This window comes from Idiotropiscis lumnitzeri, chromosome 8 (assembly GCF_059441095.1).
Source record: "Idiotropiscis lumnitzeri isolate Australia: NSW breed Sydney's pygmy pipehorse chromosome 8, RoL_Ilum_1.0, whole genome shotgun sequence".
NCBI lineage: Eukaryota > Metazoa > Chordata > Actinopteri > Syngnathiformes > Syngnathidae > Idiotropiscis > Idiotropiscis lumnitzeri.
In genome coordinates, this window is record NC_142398.1 from 22411311 (window position 1) to 22428837 (window position 17527).

At 42.0% G+C, this 17527-nt stretch overlaps 2 protein-coding genes and 1 non-coding gene across 4 annotated transcripts; all 3 read right to left on the bottom strand.

The window, feature by feature from the left end:
• Nucleotides 1-343: 343 nt before the first annotated feature.
• On the bottom strand, nt 344-4425 carry LOC148332810 (uncharacterized). The gene is made up of 4 exons (XM_088303568.1): nt 2887-4425; nt 2684-2798; nt 2506-2598; nt 344-2280 (listed from the first exon to the last, which is right to left on the bottom strand). Exons 1-4 carry the CDS (start codon nt 2957-2959, stop codon nt 2220-2222), a joined length of 342 nt encoding a protein of 113 aa, XP_088159694.1. The 5' UTR covers nt 2960-4425; the 3' UTR covers nt 344-2219.
• A 3759-nt stretch (nt 4426-8184) lies between these two features.
• Nucleotides 8185-16924, bottom strand: LOC148332811 (ribosomal protein S6 kinase beta-2-like). Of its 2 annotated transcripts, XM_088303194.1 has the most exons (17): nt 16855-16913; nt 16727-16774; nt 16217-16271; nt 15359-15396; nt 14905-15019; nt 14446-14514; nt 14218-14365; nt 13506-13563; nt 13159-13259; nt 12771-12861; nt 11954-12044; nt 11669-11776; nt 11306-11368; nt 10951-11028; nt 10735-10842; nt 9904-10016; nt 8185-9387 (listed from the first exon to the last, which is right to left on the bottom strand). In XM_088303194.1, exons 3-17 carry the CDS (start codon nt 16268-16270, stop codon nt 9210-9212), a joined length of 1413 nt encoding a protein of 470 aa, XP_088159320.1. In that variant the 5' UTR covers nt 16271; nt 16727-16774; nt 16855-16913; the 3' UTR covers nt 8185-9209. The 2 variants fall into 2 exon arrangements, with proteins under 2 accessions (XP_088159320.1, XP_088159321.1); XM_088303195.1 differs by having other exon boundaries at nt 16217-16283; nt 16727-16924.
• A 391-nt stretch (nt 16925-17315) lies between these two features.
• trnak-uuu (transfer RNA lysine (anticodon UUU)) lies at nt 17316-17388 on the bottom strand. Its single transcript has one exon. It is a non-coding gene; the product is annotated as a tRNA-Lys (tRNA).
• Nucleotides 17389-17527: the final 139 nt, after the last annotated feature.

Genomic DNA, 17527 nt, shown 5'->3' on the forward strand with positions numbered 1-17527 from the left:
CAGAAACAATCCCCAGGCAGGCAATGGGTCAATCTCCTTCAAAAAACACGACGTCCTTCAATCTAAACCCTCTTCCCTTTCAAAATCGAGTTGACAAGCAGCAAAATATTCCGTTCTGGGACAAGCCAAGGGTAAAAAAAAAAATAACAAATAACAACATCACTTTGATTTTCAATTGTGATTTATTGACACACACACACATATATATATATATATATATATATATATATATATATATATATATATTGGGCTGTCAAAATTAATTGAATTTTTTTAATGCAGTTAAATAGTTTAGCTCAGTTTTATTTCCTAAAGAATAATTTGCATACTTTGCATGTGTGTGTGTGTGTGTGCAATCCTAGTATGAATACAGCAACAACAAAAAATCATCTTAGCAAAATCCACTGAAGCAGAAACCACCTCTAGGCTCTGTGCTGTAATTGGCTGCAAATAACTTTCACTCTGTATCGTCTGCCTCCCATGAGAACGTTTGTTATTTTTCTGATGTGGCAGACGCTTCAATATTACAAAGCAATGCCCAAGTGGATTCGTCTTACTTATTGCTTATGTAGTCTGGCAGGGGCAAGCCCCTGTTTTCTATTTGCTGCTCCCTTTCAGTTAGCCCTTGCGCACTTACAAAGACATGATTTGTATACGATTGTAACTCATGGCAAAAAAAAAAGGGGGAATTCAATCACCAGTGATGTAGTTTGGTGTCCAGTGTGGATGAATGCACCATTTGTTATTTACAGCCTATCCTCTTATTCCGCTTGCTGTCTGACAGCCAGGACGCTGTCTAGAGGAAATCAAAGCCTGGATGTGACCTCGTTTGACCTCTAAATTCATCGCATTCATCTGATGAGAGGACTTGTGGGATTTGTGTGTTTTGTCGAGCACAACAAAAAGAATGTGGCTATGTTGAGGTTCTTCCTAAGTGTTGTTTTTTAGGTTCTACTCGATCTTTGTTCAAATTAGAAAGACATTGTCTGATTTCAGTCATTTTGCTCGTAGTGCACCGCCAAGGTGCTTTAGGTGATGATGAAATGGTCGTAAAGGAGCCCCAGCATTCTACCAAAGGTAGCTATTAAAGCCGCTCCACATCTGATGCAAGTCAACAGTCTGATGAGATGCTTGAGGAACTCGGGAAGTCTCATGGAGCTTGCAGCCGGCCGCCATGAGATTTTCTCCAGAGCGTCTTTAAACTACAATCCTGCAAAGCGTCCTCTCACACAAGCAAAGACGTTCCTCTCATTGTACAATTAATTGCACCAAAGTCCCCACACTGGCGAATAATTATTATTTATATTATTTAGCGAGTGCGCTGTTGAGCCGCAGCTTTCATTCGGATCGTTCAAATGTAGCAGATGGAAACAGATGCTTGCCGGTAATTCATTTACAGCCTCACTGAGGATTGATTTCAGAGTGGAATACACGCAGTTTTATGAAAATCGACTTTATTCACTTAGATTGTGACATTGAAGATAACATTTCTACACAAATAAATAAATTCCCATAAATAGTGGCGATTGGACGTCAACAGTGGACTTTACACAGACGTGTTTTATAAAACAGAAACATATTTGTGGCTAGAACTAGTGTTGTTCCCATACCACTTTTTAGGTCCCGAACTGGCTGTGCAGTATCGGCCGATACTGTACCGATATTTTTGAAAAATCTAAATATAAGCACTTTTTTTTTATGCATACTCAATTGGATGTAAAATGATTCATTCCCCATTTGCACAAAGGATGTCGAATGTTCAACATGAGCACCTCACACGTCACAACAAAAATGCTGTGATCACTTGTTGTCCGCTCTGCTTTTCTTTTTCATGTGCACTGGGTTCCACATTTGATTGAAATTTGAAGCATATTTATTTGTAATTATATATTTAAAAATGCATTCCGCTGCGTCCGAAGCATGATACCAATATCGATAACCGGTATCGGGCCCATATTGGTTGGTACTCGCCGATGCCGATACCGACTTTTAAGGCAGTATCGGTACAGAAACCGATTCTGGCATCGGAATCGGAACGACACTCGCTTTCAGGCCTCATTCTGCATTGCATCTCCTTCCTCGCTCCTTTTGCAGCTTTTGGATGCTAGCATCTTTTTCAAAACTCAACTCTCTACTCCCAGCGTTCTTGTGTGCGTCAGTCTTCAAGTGACTTCTGGAACTCTCTTCCTTCTTCCTTGAAGATCTGCCGAAGATGATTTTTACTCTGCCTTTCTTTTTCTTTCGATGCACTCCGTCTTCCGGTTCTCATCTTTGTTTATCCTTGAAAAAGTCCAGGGGGGAAGAAATCTGGTTACAGGCCAACACACTAATACAAAACATCTGGAGGAGTTTGTTTTCCCAGCTTCTTGTGAAAGCTGGGTAATGGCATGCTGTTTCTGGGGGTTCTTGAGGGAGCTCGGATGCGTTTGCTTTTTAAGAGGCTCAGATGATGTGATGTGTGGAATGTGCATCCCTTAAAAGTTCCCTCAAAAGTTACGGTCTTACCTCGCCCAGCACCTAAAAAAAGCTTTGGCCATCCGTCCCTCCGTGTTCATGCAGATCTTGCCGGTGGTATTGTCTGGCCTGTTCATGGTGACACTGAAAAAAATTTTTTTTTAAAAACTGGAATCAAAGTCAGAGCAGCACAAGGAATAAAAGACTCCCGCTTCATGTATTCACTTACATCAATTCGGTTTTATCACATCCAGGCCTCCTTTCCAGTACGTGGAAATCGGACATATTGCCTTTGATGAATTTGATCGTATTGTGACATGAGCAGCGGCCAGGAAAGTCATGAGCTGAAATCACCATCATTGGAGTGTTGTTAGGAACAAACAACAGAAAAATAAATCACGCTTCTAACTTTCTTTTTGCACTTGAACTCACCTCGATAGAGCTGGATGCAAAATCCCGTCACAAAAAGCAGCAGGAGAGTAAAGCTGTTCACAGCCAAAGCCATTTTTTTCCAGTCCCGATATCCTCACACAAACTCCACTTGCAAGTTTGGACCAAAGAGTGGGAGGCTTCTGACATCCTCCTCCTGTTTTATACTGAACAGCGAGTGGGTTTTTCCCAGAGTCCGTGCTTTTTCCCGTCAAGCCGAACCTAAAGCATGCCCCGGAATTTCCACACTCCCCGTGGAGACACTCACTGGAATATGGCGAGAAAGTGAGCAGTCAAATGTTTAAGGGAATTCCTCAAGCCATAACTTTTAGTCATAAAGCAGGCGGTTTTACTTCACACTATTTTTTTTTTTGAAAGAAGAAAAATGTTGCTCATTTTGAGTTCATTCCATAGGCCAATTTCAGCCAATCAGTTCCATTCAGTCTCTCCTTTTCTCAAAGGAGTGAGATGAACATTTTTTTTTTATAATTAGCACGTTTATATAAATGGATGGCAAGAGATGACGTGATTCAAATTTTTGTAATCGCCTGTGATATGAAATAAGCAGCACACGTTCTAAATTTCCGTTCATTGGTTTCACACACGAAGCAGCACATGAGGCCTGATGAGTTCACCTAAATATTTTCACGTGACAGACGAAGCATCTTATGTGCAAGCCTCCCTGCCCTCACACGCATCTGGATGAAGGACTTTCTGACCAACGGACCCCAGACCGTGTAGCTCGGCCCCTACACGTCCTCCACCCACATGCTGAGCACCGGTTCCCCTCAAGGATGCGTGCTGAGCCCTCTCCTATACGCCCTCCACACCTACGACCGCAGCCCGGCCCACGGCAACAACACCGTCGTCAAGTTTGCCGACGACGCGACAGTGGTCGGTCTGATCTCGGAAGGCGACGAGACAGCCTACAGAGAGGAGGTCCGGAGACTGACGGCTTGGTGCGAGGACAACAGACATTGCAAAAACAAAGGAGATTGTCGTCGACTTCAGGAGGAACAAGACGGTGCCGCCCCCCCTCTGCATCGAAGGCGTGTGTGTGGAGAGGGTCCACACGTTCAAGTTCCTGGGAGTACAGATCTCCGACGACCTTTCTTGGACTCACAACACCACAGCAGTGGTAAATAAGGTCCACCAGCGTCTGCACTTCCTGAGAGTCCTCAGGAAATTCAACCTGGACAGGAAGCTGCTGCTGGCCTTCTACCACTCGTCCATCGAGAGCCTGTTGACGTACCGTGTCTCCACCTGGTACAGCGGCTGCACTGAGGCGGACAGAGTGAGGCTCCAGAGGACGGTCAAAACGGCGCAAAGGATTATCGGCTGCCCTCTCCCCTCACTGTCGGACATCGACACCGCCCGGTGCCTCAGAAGGGCTCTCAACATCGTCAAAGACGATACCCACACAAACTCACACCTGTTCGACCTGATGCCCTCTGGCAGGCGCGACAAGTGCATCAAATCAAGGACCAATAGACTGAGAAACAGTTTCTTTCCGAGAGCCATCTCCATTCTGAACTCTCACACACACACGAGAACACCCTTACTTTGCAGAACAGCAACGTGATGTGTTTTTATATATCCTATTCTGTATTATTTTCCATTGCACTAACTATTCTCTTATTTATCTCATTTATATATTTATCTGAATTCTTGTTGTATTGCACTGGAGAGGGGAGCTCTCTAATCTCGTTGCACACTTGAGTACAATGACAATAAAGGCATTTCTGATCGTTGGTGTGGATTTTACTGCGGTAGACGACAAACGCGAACATTCATTTGCTCCTCTATTTGGATGCAGCAACAGTGCCAGCTTCAGGTCGCTTCCTAATTGCTTATTATTCCGTTAAATGTCACAATCACAGAGTCGGCGGCGTAGCCAACTCAGCGTTAGCCGCACACATATTAATTGGCAATACAAAATATGGAAGACATTTAACATGGACAATTTTCAGCCCATTTTCTGAGTCGATTGGGGAGGCAAAAAAAAAAAAAAATTTGTAGACTCATGATGATTCGCTGCTCGTGAATTGAGCGACGCACTCATTTCTTTGCAAGATCGGGGGCGGAGCTACAGGGTGGCCAGGGGTGGACTTGTTCCTGCTTGCTGGATTTGTCTGAATTTCATTTCACTAAACTCTGACAGTGGATACTACGATTACAAATGACGCAGGCATGCGCGGCCACCCCACTTGAAACATTTCTGGCGGCGTCCCAATGAGACATAACTGCTGTTACTTGCTGAAAAATTAAAAGTGCGCTTAAGATGAACAGGCCAAGGTTTCAAAAACTAAGTAAATTGCGGCGAGATGATTATTCTTTTCAATATAAAGTGGTATTTTTGCTTTGTGTTGCAAGCCCAAATGAGTTTCAGTTGAAGTTTTGTTTTCTGGAGAAAGCTGTGTTGCGTAATGTCGGAGTCGTCAGCGAAATATACGCCAGGCCAGGGGGTTGTGTGCTCTGCTTCCTTTTCACTCTCACCATATTGTTGGACGTGCCCTCCACAATTCCTGCCAACAATCAGACCTCCCACGCCCCTCCCCTTTCACCAGCCCATAAACACACACTCACACACACACGCAAACGCGCACACGCACGTACACACACACAGCAGTCATTGCCGTCGCAACACTTCAGGGAAATCGAAAGAAAAAGTGCATAGGAGAACTCATGCACAGGATACGGATTTTTTATTTTTTTTTTTCTAATGATTTGTTTATGCTTTCACTCACTTACAACTTGTGACCAACATACTGGTTCAAAGTTCTTTTAAAAGTTATTCTGGAAAACTGTGTTTCACGTATCCTGAACGAGAATCACTTTTGAAAAGTGGCTCGATTTACATGAGCGAATCATGCAATGTGAGGCAAATGCCAAAGCAGGTGAGAAAAGTTGAAAAAAAAATAATCCAGCTCACTCACACTAGGCTCTCACATGATTGTGCAGTCAGCCACTCGGCCAAATTCCGGTTAAAGTGCAACGATAGCTCACATTTTTCCCGCTCAGATAAGGTGAGTGATTTATCCAGCATGTCCAGAGCGGTCAAAGATGTCCTTGAAGATTGTCGACAAGTAGCTCGAGCACCTGCGGCGGCCCTGAAGCATTTGCGCACCATCCAGTGACGATGACCTCTCAGGGGTCCGTGACGAGGAAAAGGGGCGGGCTGAGAAAGCTCCGTGATGGAGCCCAAATCCTCCTCCCGTGTGGTCCAAGAACAGGCCAAGTCTTCGTCATCGTCATCGCGCTCCTGCATCTCGCTTATCGTCGGAAGTCTTTCCACCGTAGAGAAAAGACGCTTGGGCCTCATTTTGCAGTCGGAGAATTCCTGATTAGAGAAATGCCGTTATTACGGAATCCATCCGGCCATTATCTGAGCCACATTTCCTCACGAGGGTCGCGGGCGTGCCGGAGACGATTCCAGCCGACAACGGGCAGTAGGCGGGGTACACCTTGAACCCGTTGCCGGACGTTTGCAGGGCGCACGAAGACAAAAACCACCCGGGCTCACGATCACGCCAGGAGAGTCCAATCAACCTACCATGCATGTTTTTAGAAGGTGGAAGGATAGCAAAGCCACCCAAAACAAAAACAAAAATACACACGCATGCATGCGGGGAACTTGCCAAATCCACAGAGGAAGGTCGGAGCCGAAATCACCAGTCCACCATCGTGCCCTCAATGTTAATTCCATATTCTGTTTTCAAATCTGTCAGACAGTACAAGCGGCAGAGAAAATGGGCCAGGCTGAATATGATTGAGGACAAACGTGCTCCTCTTTAAATTGCGTTTCAGTCAAGAGGTTGAGGCAAGTTCAGAAATCTTCAAGCCCGCAATCGTGCAGTTTTGCTCAATAGTTTGAACCAAAAGAAGGAAAAGTGACTTTTGCGATTACTCCTGTTTAAATAAAGCTCCCGTATACATGTACAGAATCAGGTTATTGTTTTTACCACACTTACCTTTAAACTGCAGTGTAAAAACACGCTTGTATTGCTAATTAATTTGTCCAGAATAATTAAAAATAAAATAAAAAAAATAGACAGATCCCCTAATTATGATGTTCCAATGACTTTCTCCAGTCGAAAATCTCATTGTTTCGTCTCTTGATCCGAAACAGACAACCGGATTGTATTTTCACGTCAGAAGTGCTGTGAAGTTTCGCTCGGCTTGCCCGCAGGTTGTGGATGTACACACAGCGCATCTTAAAATATCACAGCGAGCATGCGGTAGAAGAGGTGTGCCGTACCTTTCGAACTGCCGATGCATAAGCCGAGTTAGGTAATCATTTGTAACGGATTAGCCTATTTGTGCTAACAGCGACAATTATAGCTTTCGAAACGCTAAGTAGAACTAAAGATGTGCGGTCTGGCTTTTCCATCAAGCAGGAAAACAAATACAAGAAGACATATAACACCGCATACTACATGGCAACATCCTCACACCTTCCCTGCGTCATTTTGTACTTTAACGAGAGCTGTTCCTGGACTGGGATGTCGTCGCAATCCTGATTGGAATTCATCATAAAGTCTGTTTGAGTTCAAGAATTTGCTTTCTTGACAATCTCGGTTAAGAAGGGAAGGTTTGAGGTGGCTCTATAATTTGCTAGCAAGGAGACATACAGCGGTTTTTGTTTTTGTTTTTTTAGAAGGGGAACTTGCCTGACTGAAGTGAGCTGTTGACTATTTGCTGCAACTCACATAGTGCAGATTGACAAGTCTTGAAAAAGTCAGATGGGATTGAGTCAAGACGGCTACTACATGGATTCGACTGCTGAACCAAATCTGGTGGTTTTTTTGAGCCACTCTATCAAATTCTTGGTCATTGAGAAGACCGAACACACCTGATTGAAATGATCAGGATCATTATCCCGCATGTGCAGAGCTGGCTGATGAGATCAACATTTGAATCAGGTGTGTTGTGTTGGCAGGGACACCGAAAAAATCCAGGAAACCGGCCCTCCAAAACTGAAATGGCCCATCCCGGTCTTGAATAGACAGACCATGCCAAAAAAAAAAAAAAGTGAAAAAGTTTCTTTCAGGCATACTAGAGCCACCTGCTGTTGAAAGAAAGAAAATCTCAGTCGGCGACTGTCACATGCGTGAGGTGCAATTTTAGGTGCAGTCAGTGAGCACATCCTGAAATAGTACAAAATTATTTGCATGACCGGATTGTGGCTTTGATGAATCTCACGTTTTAATGATTTCCAACATTCCACGATGATCACGAAAGCTACAAAGAAAATGGTTTTCCAAGGAACTTAAGTAAATACTGCACTTCCACAGAGATGGATCAAATTGTAGGATTGTTTTTATTGACTTGTCAGTGGTATGACAACATAATTCAACAATTCACCAAATCATCTGAAAATCCACTCAATATTAGTATGAATATGTTCTGTAAAGTGCACGTTGATTAAAGAGTTGCACACAACACTCTCACAGAACTATATTAACTTAATTTGGATAAATATACGTGAAAACACTCAACACCAGGCATCCACAGCTATATTTTATGATAACACTGCAGCAAATATGTAGAGACATTATTTAGAAAAAAAAAAAAAACACTTGTCATATACAGTATTAGAAATACCTTGGCATGAAGAGTGCTAACTAGTTGCGAGTTACGCGACTGGTTAGCGAGCGCGCATCTTGACTACAAGTCGATTGTGAAAATTATTCTCATATTAAATTCTTGCATTCATCTTGAGGACACTTCAAAGCAGGTAGCGGGGAATAGATGTTGAGGTTCAAACAAACTTTTTTTTTTGTTTTGTGATGATACATTCTTGTGCAATTTTACTAAATCTATTCATCCACTCATCAATCCAATTTCTATGTTACTCGACATGATGTACAGGTAATCACGTTTTGCAGTAAAAAATAACTTGATTTTTCATGTGATTGTCTTTTTTTTTTTGCATGTATGTACTGGAAACAACTTCACATGGCATTTCATACAAAACAAAAAAAAAAACACAACCAAAAATCAAATGTCGTTGCCACCAATGCATCCGTTGACTGATCTTGTCAGGTCATGCCAAATGTCTAACGGTCGTCATTTCTATGCTATCATAAACGTGATTGCTTCTATTTTTAGGATGCATTCGCGAATAAGTATTCAAAGTACATTCACAATGGCATGTGTGCAATGAAGGCAAATGTACGTCCCAATCCGTGAATTAACTAAGAAGACAAAAAAAAAACTCAAAAGAAACATCACTCCGTACCCAAACCCCTTCGAAATAACTGAAAAGGTTAACCGGCCAGGGCTGGCAGTGCACGCTCGGCGCGTGCTTAAGCCCTCACCTCATCTCATCTGCGATGACCCTTCACCTTATTGTTCCTGGCAGGCGTCTTGATAGGAATACTGGCAGAGCCGTTCTCAAGTGACTCAGGGGATGAAGCTACTGGGGGAGATGTGGGAGAAAAAAGTCCTGGCTCTCCATCAATATTGGATTTGAAGGGCCCAGCGGGGGAAAATTTCAGAGGACTGAAAAGAAAAATGTTTTCCCAAACAAAAGAGGGGAGGGGGCGAAAAGAGAGAGGACAACACATCACAGTCATGATTACGGCGTAGACTGTACACGCACGTTACAACGAACTTGCGTGGTCTGACACCAATGATGTGAAAGCTGTTGATGAGCCAAGTCACAACATTGCGGAACTCTTGACAATAAAAAGCAAATTGTGACCATCTTATATACTGGATGCGCACTTTAGAATTTGAAGACTTGGTAGTGGAAGCAGAAATTTCAGGAAAGTGTAACTTTCTTTTAATTTGTGGGTATATTTGTTAGAAATAAATGTCAAAAAAACAATTTCTTTTGAATAGTTTTCAGGGACGTCAACCAACAGAAATTCACTTTTAAAACAATTTCTCTAAAAGTTCATATTTTGTCGTGTTTTTTTTTGTAGCGTATTAAGTACAGAAAGAGGATGCAAAGAAATATGCACATCCCGATCATGACTGTCTCATCATGATTGTTCATTTAACGATGCGCGTTACCTGTTGGGTGTGCGTGGGCTACTGTTGTGTCGGCGAATAGGCCGCATTCGGGGTTCAAAGGAGAAACCTTCTTTTAAACTGTCCAGGACTGAAGGAGCCACATAGGTGAAACCCTGACGGAAATGAAGAAAATGATCAGCGCAAACACCTCAAATGTCATCACGTTCCTCACGCAGTAAGTCTTGGTAGGCAAATAGCAATTGTTGAGTGTGAGTAAATCAGATTTGGTGTGTTTGTGAGCTTTTGGCATGATTTGAACTCCACAAGTCACCCTATAAATGTTGGCTCCCAAAACTAACATCTCCATCAGATTAGATCTGCTCATGAAGCAAAACTTGAAGAGTTGTTGCAACAAGCGGAATCACGTGTCTCATATGAGGGATTGAAACAAAAGGAGAGGATTATCACTTTTCTTCAAATCAGGTAAATCTCAACGCATGTTGGTTGTTCACCATCCGCAGTGTTGAAAAAAACGTGAAGCAATATCTTGAAAACAGAAAGGACACAGCAAAAGTACGGAAGTGACCGACCGTCTGTGACCCAAGTGCAAGAAAGCTTCTCAAGGAAATTGGATTTGAATACAGAAAAGCTCAACCAAAGTTGGACTTTTTTTCTCATTTGCTCCGCATTTGACATTTAGTCAATTTGAGGGCTCAGCACCATTAGGATGAAGTGTTTAGTCTTAAGTCACCCCAATTTTGTATATTCCTCCATGGCTGCCCTATGATTGGTTGGCAACCAGTTCAGGGTGTCCTGCGCCACTGCCCAAAGGTAGCTGGGATAGGCTCCGGCAAAAAAACCCCGTTTGTTTGTTTCCCTAGCCGTACTTACAGCGAAGGCGAGCTCTCCACTTTGGCCGAGTGAGTTATCGTCTGGACTGTCCACTGGGGTCTGTCTGGTAAACCTGGTGTCAAACTGGCTCACATCGTCATCGGACTGCTACGCGGACAAAGACACGTTACAACATAACGGTGAAGAGAGGGAATTTGGAGATGAAGGTTTTGAAGTCTACGAGATGTGACAGCAGACAAATGTCAAACGTTTTACCAGCTGCGGCTTGTATGGAGGCTCAACTCGCTTATTTAGCAGGTCATCCCACTTGATTTGCTTGAAGAATGAATGTCCCTGAAGGTGGGGGACAAAAAAAAAAAGAGGGTGTTCATTGAGTCAACAACTTCACTCTATTGTTCATTTACTGCTTTAAAAAAACAGTATATTGATGTTTTTGTTTGCATCATGTAAATAACAAGTAGAGTACATTTCAGGCTTGGTGATCACGTTCTTTCTGGTGCATTTAAAATAGTTCTTACTAGTTTGTACGGTTCATGAGGCAATTTTGGTTTGGAGAAAACGGAGTGAAAATACCTCGGCTGCTCTTAAGAAAAGTGTCAATGCCACTCACTTTGATATCAGCACAGTCCGCTTTACTGGAACCAAGTCTTTGGGCTGGATTCTTCTTTAACAGCTGGAGACAGAAAAAGCAAAATAGATCATTGAAGACACGGTACATTTGATCTATGTTTAAAATGAACCCATGACAAGTGTGGTATGAATTCTATTTTGCTTTATAAAGGTCAGATGTAATCCACACTTGACTCAAATGCATTTTAACAGACCGCTGGAAAACCACTTAGCATATACAGTCGCATGCAGGATTTTCCTCCCCTGAGTATTGTTCTGAAAATGATGTGCATTATTGCTTCTAGGTATGAAAACAATTTGTAACAATCAACATGGCATCTGTCTGTGTTTACGTGTTCCAGACCTTCTTGATGAGGTCTTTGGCATCGATGGTCAGATATGGAGGCAGATTAAGTTTACATTTCAAGATCTTATCAATGGTCTTTTTTCTGTTTTCCGCTGTGAATGGTGGCTAGGGAGAAGCGCAAGGGCAGAGATTGAAGCATAGTTCAGCGGGTGATCAACATCACAACATCTCCATCCTGTCTCAATCCATCGCATTCATCAAGGAGAACGGTGTTGCCAGGCAAAGGCCTGCCTGTTACCGTGTTCTAGATCGCAGTTACCCTCGAAAACAGTTTCGTCTTACCGATCCAGTCATCATGTCATACATGAGGGCCCCAAGGCTCCACCAGTCCACTGCTCTGTTATGCCCTGACCTTGTAAGAATTTCAGGGGCCCTGCAACAAAGAGTAAGTAAGCCACAAAGAGAGTGAAAAAGCATACAACTGGTCCAACTCATCCCAAAATCAAAACTCGACCAAATATGATATGCATGTGAGGTGCAGGTTATTTTTTTTTGTCCACATGAGGTCACCAGCCACACATTCTACACCAGCCGGCTCCATCGCAGCGGCAACAAGTAGCTCCCAAGGACCTCATGAGAGGTCCTCAGTGCATTTATTACAAAATAACAAAAATAATTCAAAAAGCTGGCCAGTGATCCGAGGAATATTGATATATATCTGCTTCCTAGTTATTGTGAGAAATAATTAACATGATTAGTATCTTCACATAAATAAATCATCATTTCAAAATGAATAGCATATCAGATTTCTACCCCCACACGGGTGAGGCCCAGGACGGATTTGAAAAAAAATCTCAATTGTATCGTTCACGCTGCATGAAAAAAAAATCTGATGCGTCGCATATGAGCAAAGATAAATAAATAAATAAATCTGAAGTGCTGCAGTGTGAACATCGTCTAAGATACACTCCTCACAAAGGGTCGTCATCCCTTCGTGATAAGCGACACTGAGCCATGCTTTTTGCTAAGCAACAACAAATCTTCTGGTATGGCTGAGTGAGTGAGTGAGTGAGTGAGTGAGTGAGTGAGTGAGTGAGTGAGTGAGTGAGTGAGTGAGTGAGTGAGTGAGTGAGTGAGTGAGTGAGCGAGCGATACTCACATGTACTCAATGGTGCCGCAGAATGTGTGTGTGACGCTTCCATCATGAATTGACTCCTTACAGAGGCCAAAGTCAGTAAGCTTGATGTGTCCTTTAAATATAATAGTAAGACCAAAATTATAATTTGCACTTACCATTGTACTGATTCCGTTAAAATTCAGATGAATCAATCGTGGAGCTTGACTTTACAACAAATAAAAGCACGTTACGTCAATAAAGGTACGCATGACAAATATAATTCAGAGCAGTAAGTGAAATTATAGAGAATGATTAAAAAGCACAATGACAAACCAAGATCGCATGATATGATTTGAACGATGCCACGTTGCATACAAATATAAAACAACAATCAAAATAATACAGTCAAATATTTTGTCTTCATTTTTACCTTGGTGATTAAGCATGACGTTCTCAGGTTTGAGGTCTCTGTAAATAATTCCATGAGAGTGGAGGTGACCAAGAGCCAGTATGATCTCTCCGAGATAGAAACTGCCCATGCACAAATTGTTTGAATCAATGACCAAAATGGAGATACAGCCAAATAGCTTGTTTTTCTTTTTGTTGTTGCACTTTTTAATTAAAAAAATATCGTACATATAGAGTGACAATTGCTCAGATTCACATCCAGTTTGGTTTTTGCATTTTACACAGCAGACGGACAGAATATGCCATATCTTATGAGCAAAATAAAGCTCTGTACATAAAACGTTCTGCAACAGAATAAAGGATCCTTACCAAGCAGTGTCCTCCATGAAGATGCCTTCCTTCTCCAATTGCATGAAGAGCTCTCCTCCTGGTGACATACAACTTACACATGAGGTCAAACAGGCCAGCTCCAAAGAGTACAATTTGAGTGGATTCTCCAAGGTTGAACACAGTCAGTTCCAGGACACTACCAAACATCTTATTTGTTCGTGTTTTGAAAAACTGCCTCAATACAGAAATAGCAGAAAATATAAAGTACAAATAATGTAAGTGGAAAAACTAAGTAACAGCAACTTATGAGAAATTAGAGGAATAATAACAACAATAAAGTCAATTGTGCAGTCACGCTCAACTGTCATGAGTGACAGGTGCAGACAGCAAAGGTAGATTATTAATTGTGCTTGAGGTAAAACGAAAGACTAAATGATTTTGTTTTCTTCTTCATTCTTAACATTCTTCAAGTGAGCAGCCAGGACAGAGGCGTGTTTACAACTTTAGCAGTACCTTTCACTTTTAATTAGCGTTACCTTGCCTTTCATGGTCAGTATCACAAAAATAACAGAAAATAATTATGGAGCTGTTCATTGAGCTGACATTTCATAAAATTCATAAAAAACAAACCAGTGACTTCATTACCCATCCCTTGTTGTAATTACGTCGACAAAGTCCATGGTGGCTTTGTCTTTGATTTTAAGAACATGTGATACAGTAAATTGCTTAGGTTGGGCCTTCAGTATCTTACCACTTAAGTATTCCAGTATGAGGTAGAGTTTACCACCAGTCTGAAAGGCGTAAAGGAGATCCACGATGAAAGGATGTCTGACTGTCTCAAGGATTTCCCTCTCTGCTCGCGTATGGGCGGTGTCTTTGGCATTGCACACGATTTTGGCCTAAATGCAAACAAATAGATACAAACAAATATGAACTGCTTCTGTTTTAGAGGAGGTTCAAGGATGTACTCAAAAAGTACCTTTCTGAGAACCTTCATGGCGAATATTTTTCCCGACATGGCACCTTGAACCTTCCTCACCTGAAAAACCTACAAAGAAATTGTATGTTGCCTTCAGGTCACGAACACAGAAAACGTGTGGAACTGTATTTAACAAAAAGCATTTTCATAAGTGATTAAAAATGTTCACATTTTTCAGAAATGACGTGTGGTTGTAAAGGAAAATACCAGAACGACACAAAACATTTTTGTTTTAAACCTCAGAGATAAAGGCAAGCAATGTTTTTCAATGTAGGGTTTTTAAAAACAGGAACAATGGCCATTTGTTTAAAACATTTAACCGCAAATTGCCGTCATTAAATTTAAGCACAACCAACATAAGCGTCATCAAATATGTGGGACAGCAAACGGCAGTGACCAAAATTGCTCATTAAATTGGCATCTCATGCCCTGCGCACGCGCAGGCACACGCACACCCACCTTGCCATAGGCTCCTTTTCCAAGCACAGTGAGAAGCTCAAAGAAATCAGGTCCAACTCTTTCACTGTCTCGATTGACACATTCACTGGTCAGCTCCACCTCTTCTTTCTGCACACTGGATTAAAGAACCAAGTCAGAAATAAGATAGAGTAATCTGGGTATTAATATAAATGACGCATTCTGTGCTAATTGACAGCGCCCTCAATAATTATTAGCAACCCTGGTTAAGATCTTTTCTTTAGCTTCTCATGAATTCATGTTTTTCCATGTAATATAGGACTGATATAAAAAAACAGCTGCTTCTGTAATACAAATTGAATTCATTTTAAGGATTTAACAAATCATACCTGAAGAGTTTCATCTGAATGTTATTAACATGTATGGCAAAATGACCTAAACAAGGTTCCAGTTAATTTAGTACATGTGGCTAAGTATAAGGAGGAATTAAACTCACTTGTCCGGTTCTGTTACGGCATCATCACAAACATCATCCTATGGATGGGGGAAAAACAAGCCCAAGTAGTTTAAGTAATGCCAAAACATTTGTATACACATTAATGTGCAAATGTCTTGGGGCCACCATTATAATTGTTGTTTCAGCCATGTCCTAATGACCAAACTACAGGTAGGCCACAAGGTAGTGCACCAACCTCCACCAAAGCTTAACAATTACTAGATGTAAAACAATTCATTAAAACTTTGTACGTGGGTTTAGTTTGTCTATGTCCTTTTTAGTTTGCTAGTGTACGTCCTGTTGATGTAGGATAAAAAACAGAAAGGTGCCAATATAAGTCTGAAGTTTGAGCGGCTCCGATGGTTTCACTGGCACCTTTTTGACCCCATGTGGCTTTTGGTTAGTGCACAATTTTGCTACAACCTTTTGTGGGCATTGGTTTTGTGGTAGTTACTGTAAACCTGCTGTCTGCGCTATTAGTTATTGTGGTAAAAAAAAAAAAACATGCTGGGGCAAAAGAGTCATTATAAGAATAAAGCTAGTGGTGCCTTAAGACTTTTGCACAGAACTGTATATTTAATAATGCCTTTATTAGTCCCACAATGGGGAAATTCGAGATTCGAACCCAGGCCTCCTGGGGAGACTGGGTCCTGAACGCGGCGCCTTAGACCACTCGGCCGTCCTGGCAGCCACGAGATTCGAACCCAGGCCTCCTGGGGAGACTGGGTCCGGAACGCGGCGCCTTAGACCACTCGGCCATCGTGGCAGCCTCTCGGCCATCGTGGCATATTTGGAAACTATAGGCTTGGACCATTAACAGGACAACAGTCTTGAGGGGAAAATGTGCTTAAAACCGACCTCTGCATCACTGACATCTTCAGTCTCCAAGTCTAAGTCGAACACTCCGGCCATCCTGAAACCAAGACTAGCCAGTCACTTTATTAAATGGATGTACAACATACAAAATAACATAGCAACTGTGCAGGCAGAATGTGCCATTGGAAAAAAAACAATAACCACATTGTAAATGATCTTTGAAATATTTAGATCAATATCATATATATATATATATGGATAACGTAAATACACTTCTTTGATAGTGTATGTGAACGCTAAGTCAGATTAATATGGTTTGAAGTAAGACAGCTACCAGCAATGCTAGTCAAGTTGCAACCAAAACACGTGAGGCACAAACAAGACCGTCTTAGGTAAATGTGGCTTTGAACTGATCTAAGAGCTTGTTGAGTTGCAATTTCTTTCCGACCAACGTCTGACCTGATGTTTACGATCGTCACTGAGGATGACAGTTGTGTTGACAGATAGCTTAGCACACTGTACGGTCGGCTAACGTAAAGTAAACTAGCTCACCTGACAAGAACTCTTTCATCCGGGGATTTTGGAGCGCTCTCTGGATGACTGTAACGTATTAAACCAAATATTTTTTTATCCAAGAACAAATTATTGGGTCCTCCTCTTTAATGTGGTGAGCGACCCACAGTTGTTTCACGTCAGTAGGAACCCAAGCTCCCCTCGTGCAGTCTTCCTGGTGCTGTTATTGCGACGTCACCAGCAACGTCATCGGGTTTCTCTTTTCCTTTGTGCTTATTGGTGGATACCAAACCATTACGTCTACGTCAGCAGATAGGTACGTGCGGCATTACCTACTCGAAAGACTTCTGTGTCCTTGTAAATATCTATTTTTCAGCGTTGAAAGTGAACCTTCTGCCGAAAGACAATATTATATAAGCGAGGGTCCTGATACACCTATACTCCATTTTAACTGAATGCCAAGTAAGCTTAAATACGTGTATTTTGATGACGTGCATAATGTGTTGTTGTTGCTTTAGAAGTCTGGCAAAGAAAACTTGAAAGCGTGTCAAATTAAAAGGCAAGTCAAGTCTAAAAAGCATGAATGCACACAAGCATAATTCTCATTCAACGGAAAGAGAAAATCATACGCCCGAACAGGGACTTGAACCCTGGACCCTCAGATTAAAAGTCTGATGCTCTACCGACTGAGCTATCCGGGCTCTGAACGGAGTGGATATATGACAGTCCTAAATGTTTAAAACAGGTTCTGGCAGCATATGTAATCGGCTAAAAACGATGGCTCTGTGAGTATTGCACTGTTTTACAAAATGTTGTCTTAATAGTTAATTAGTAGCAAAA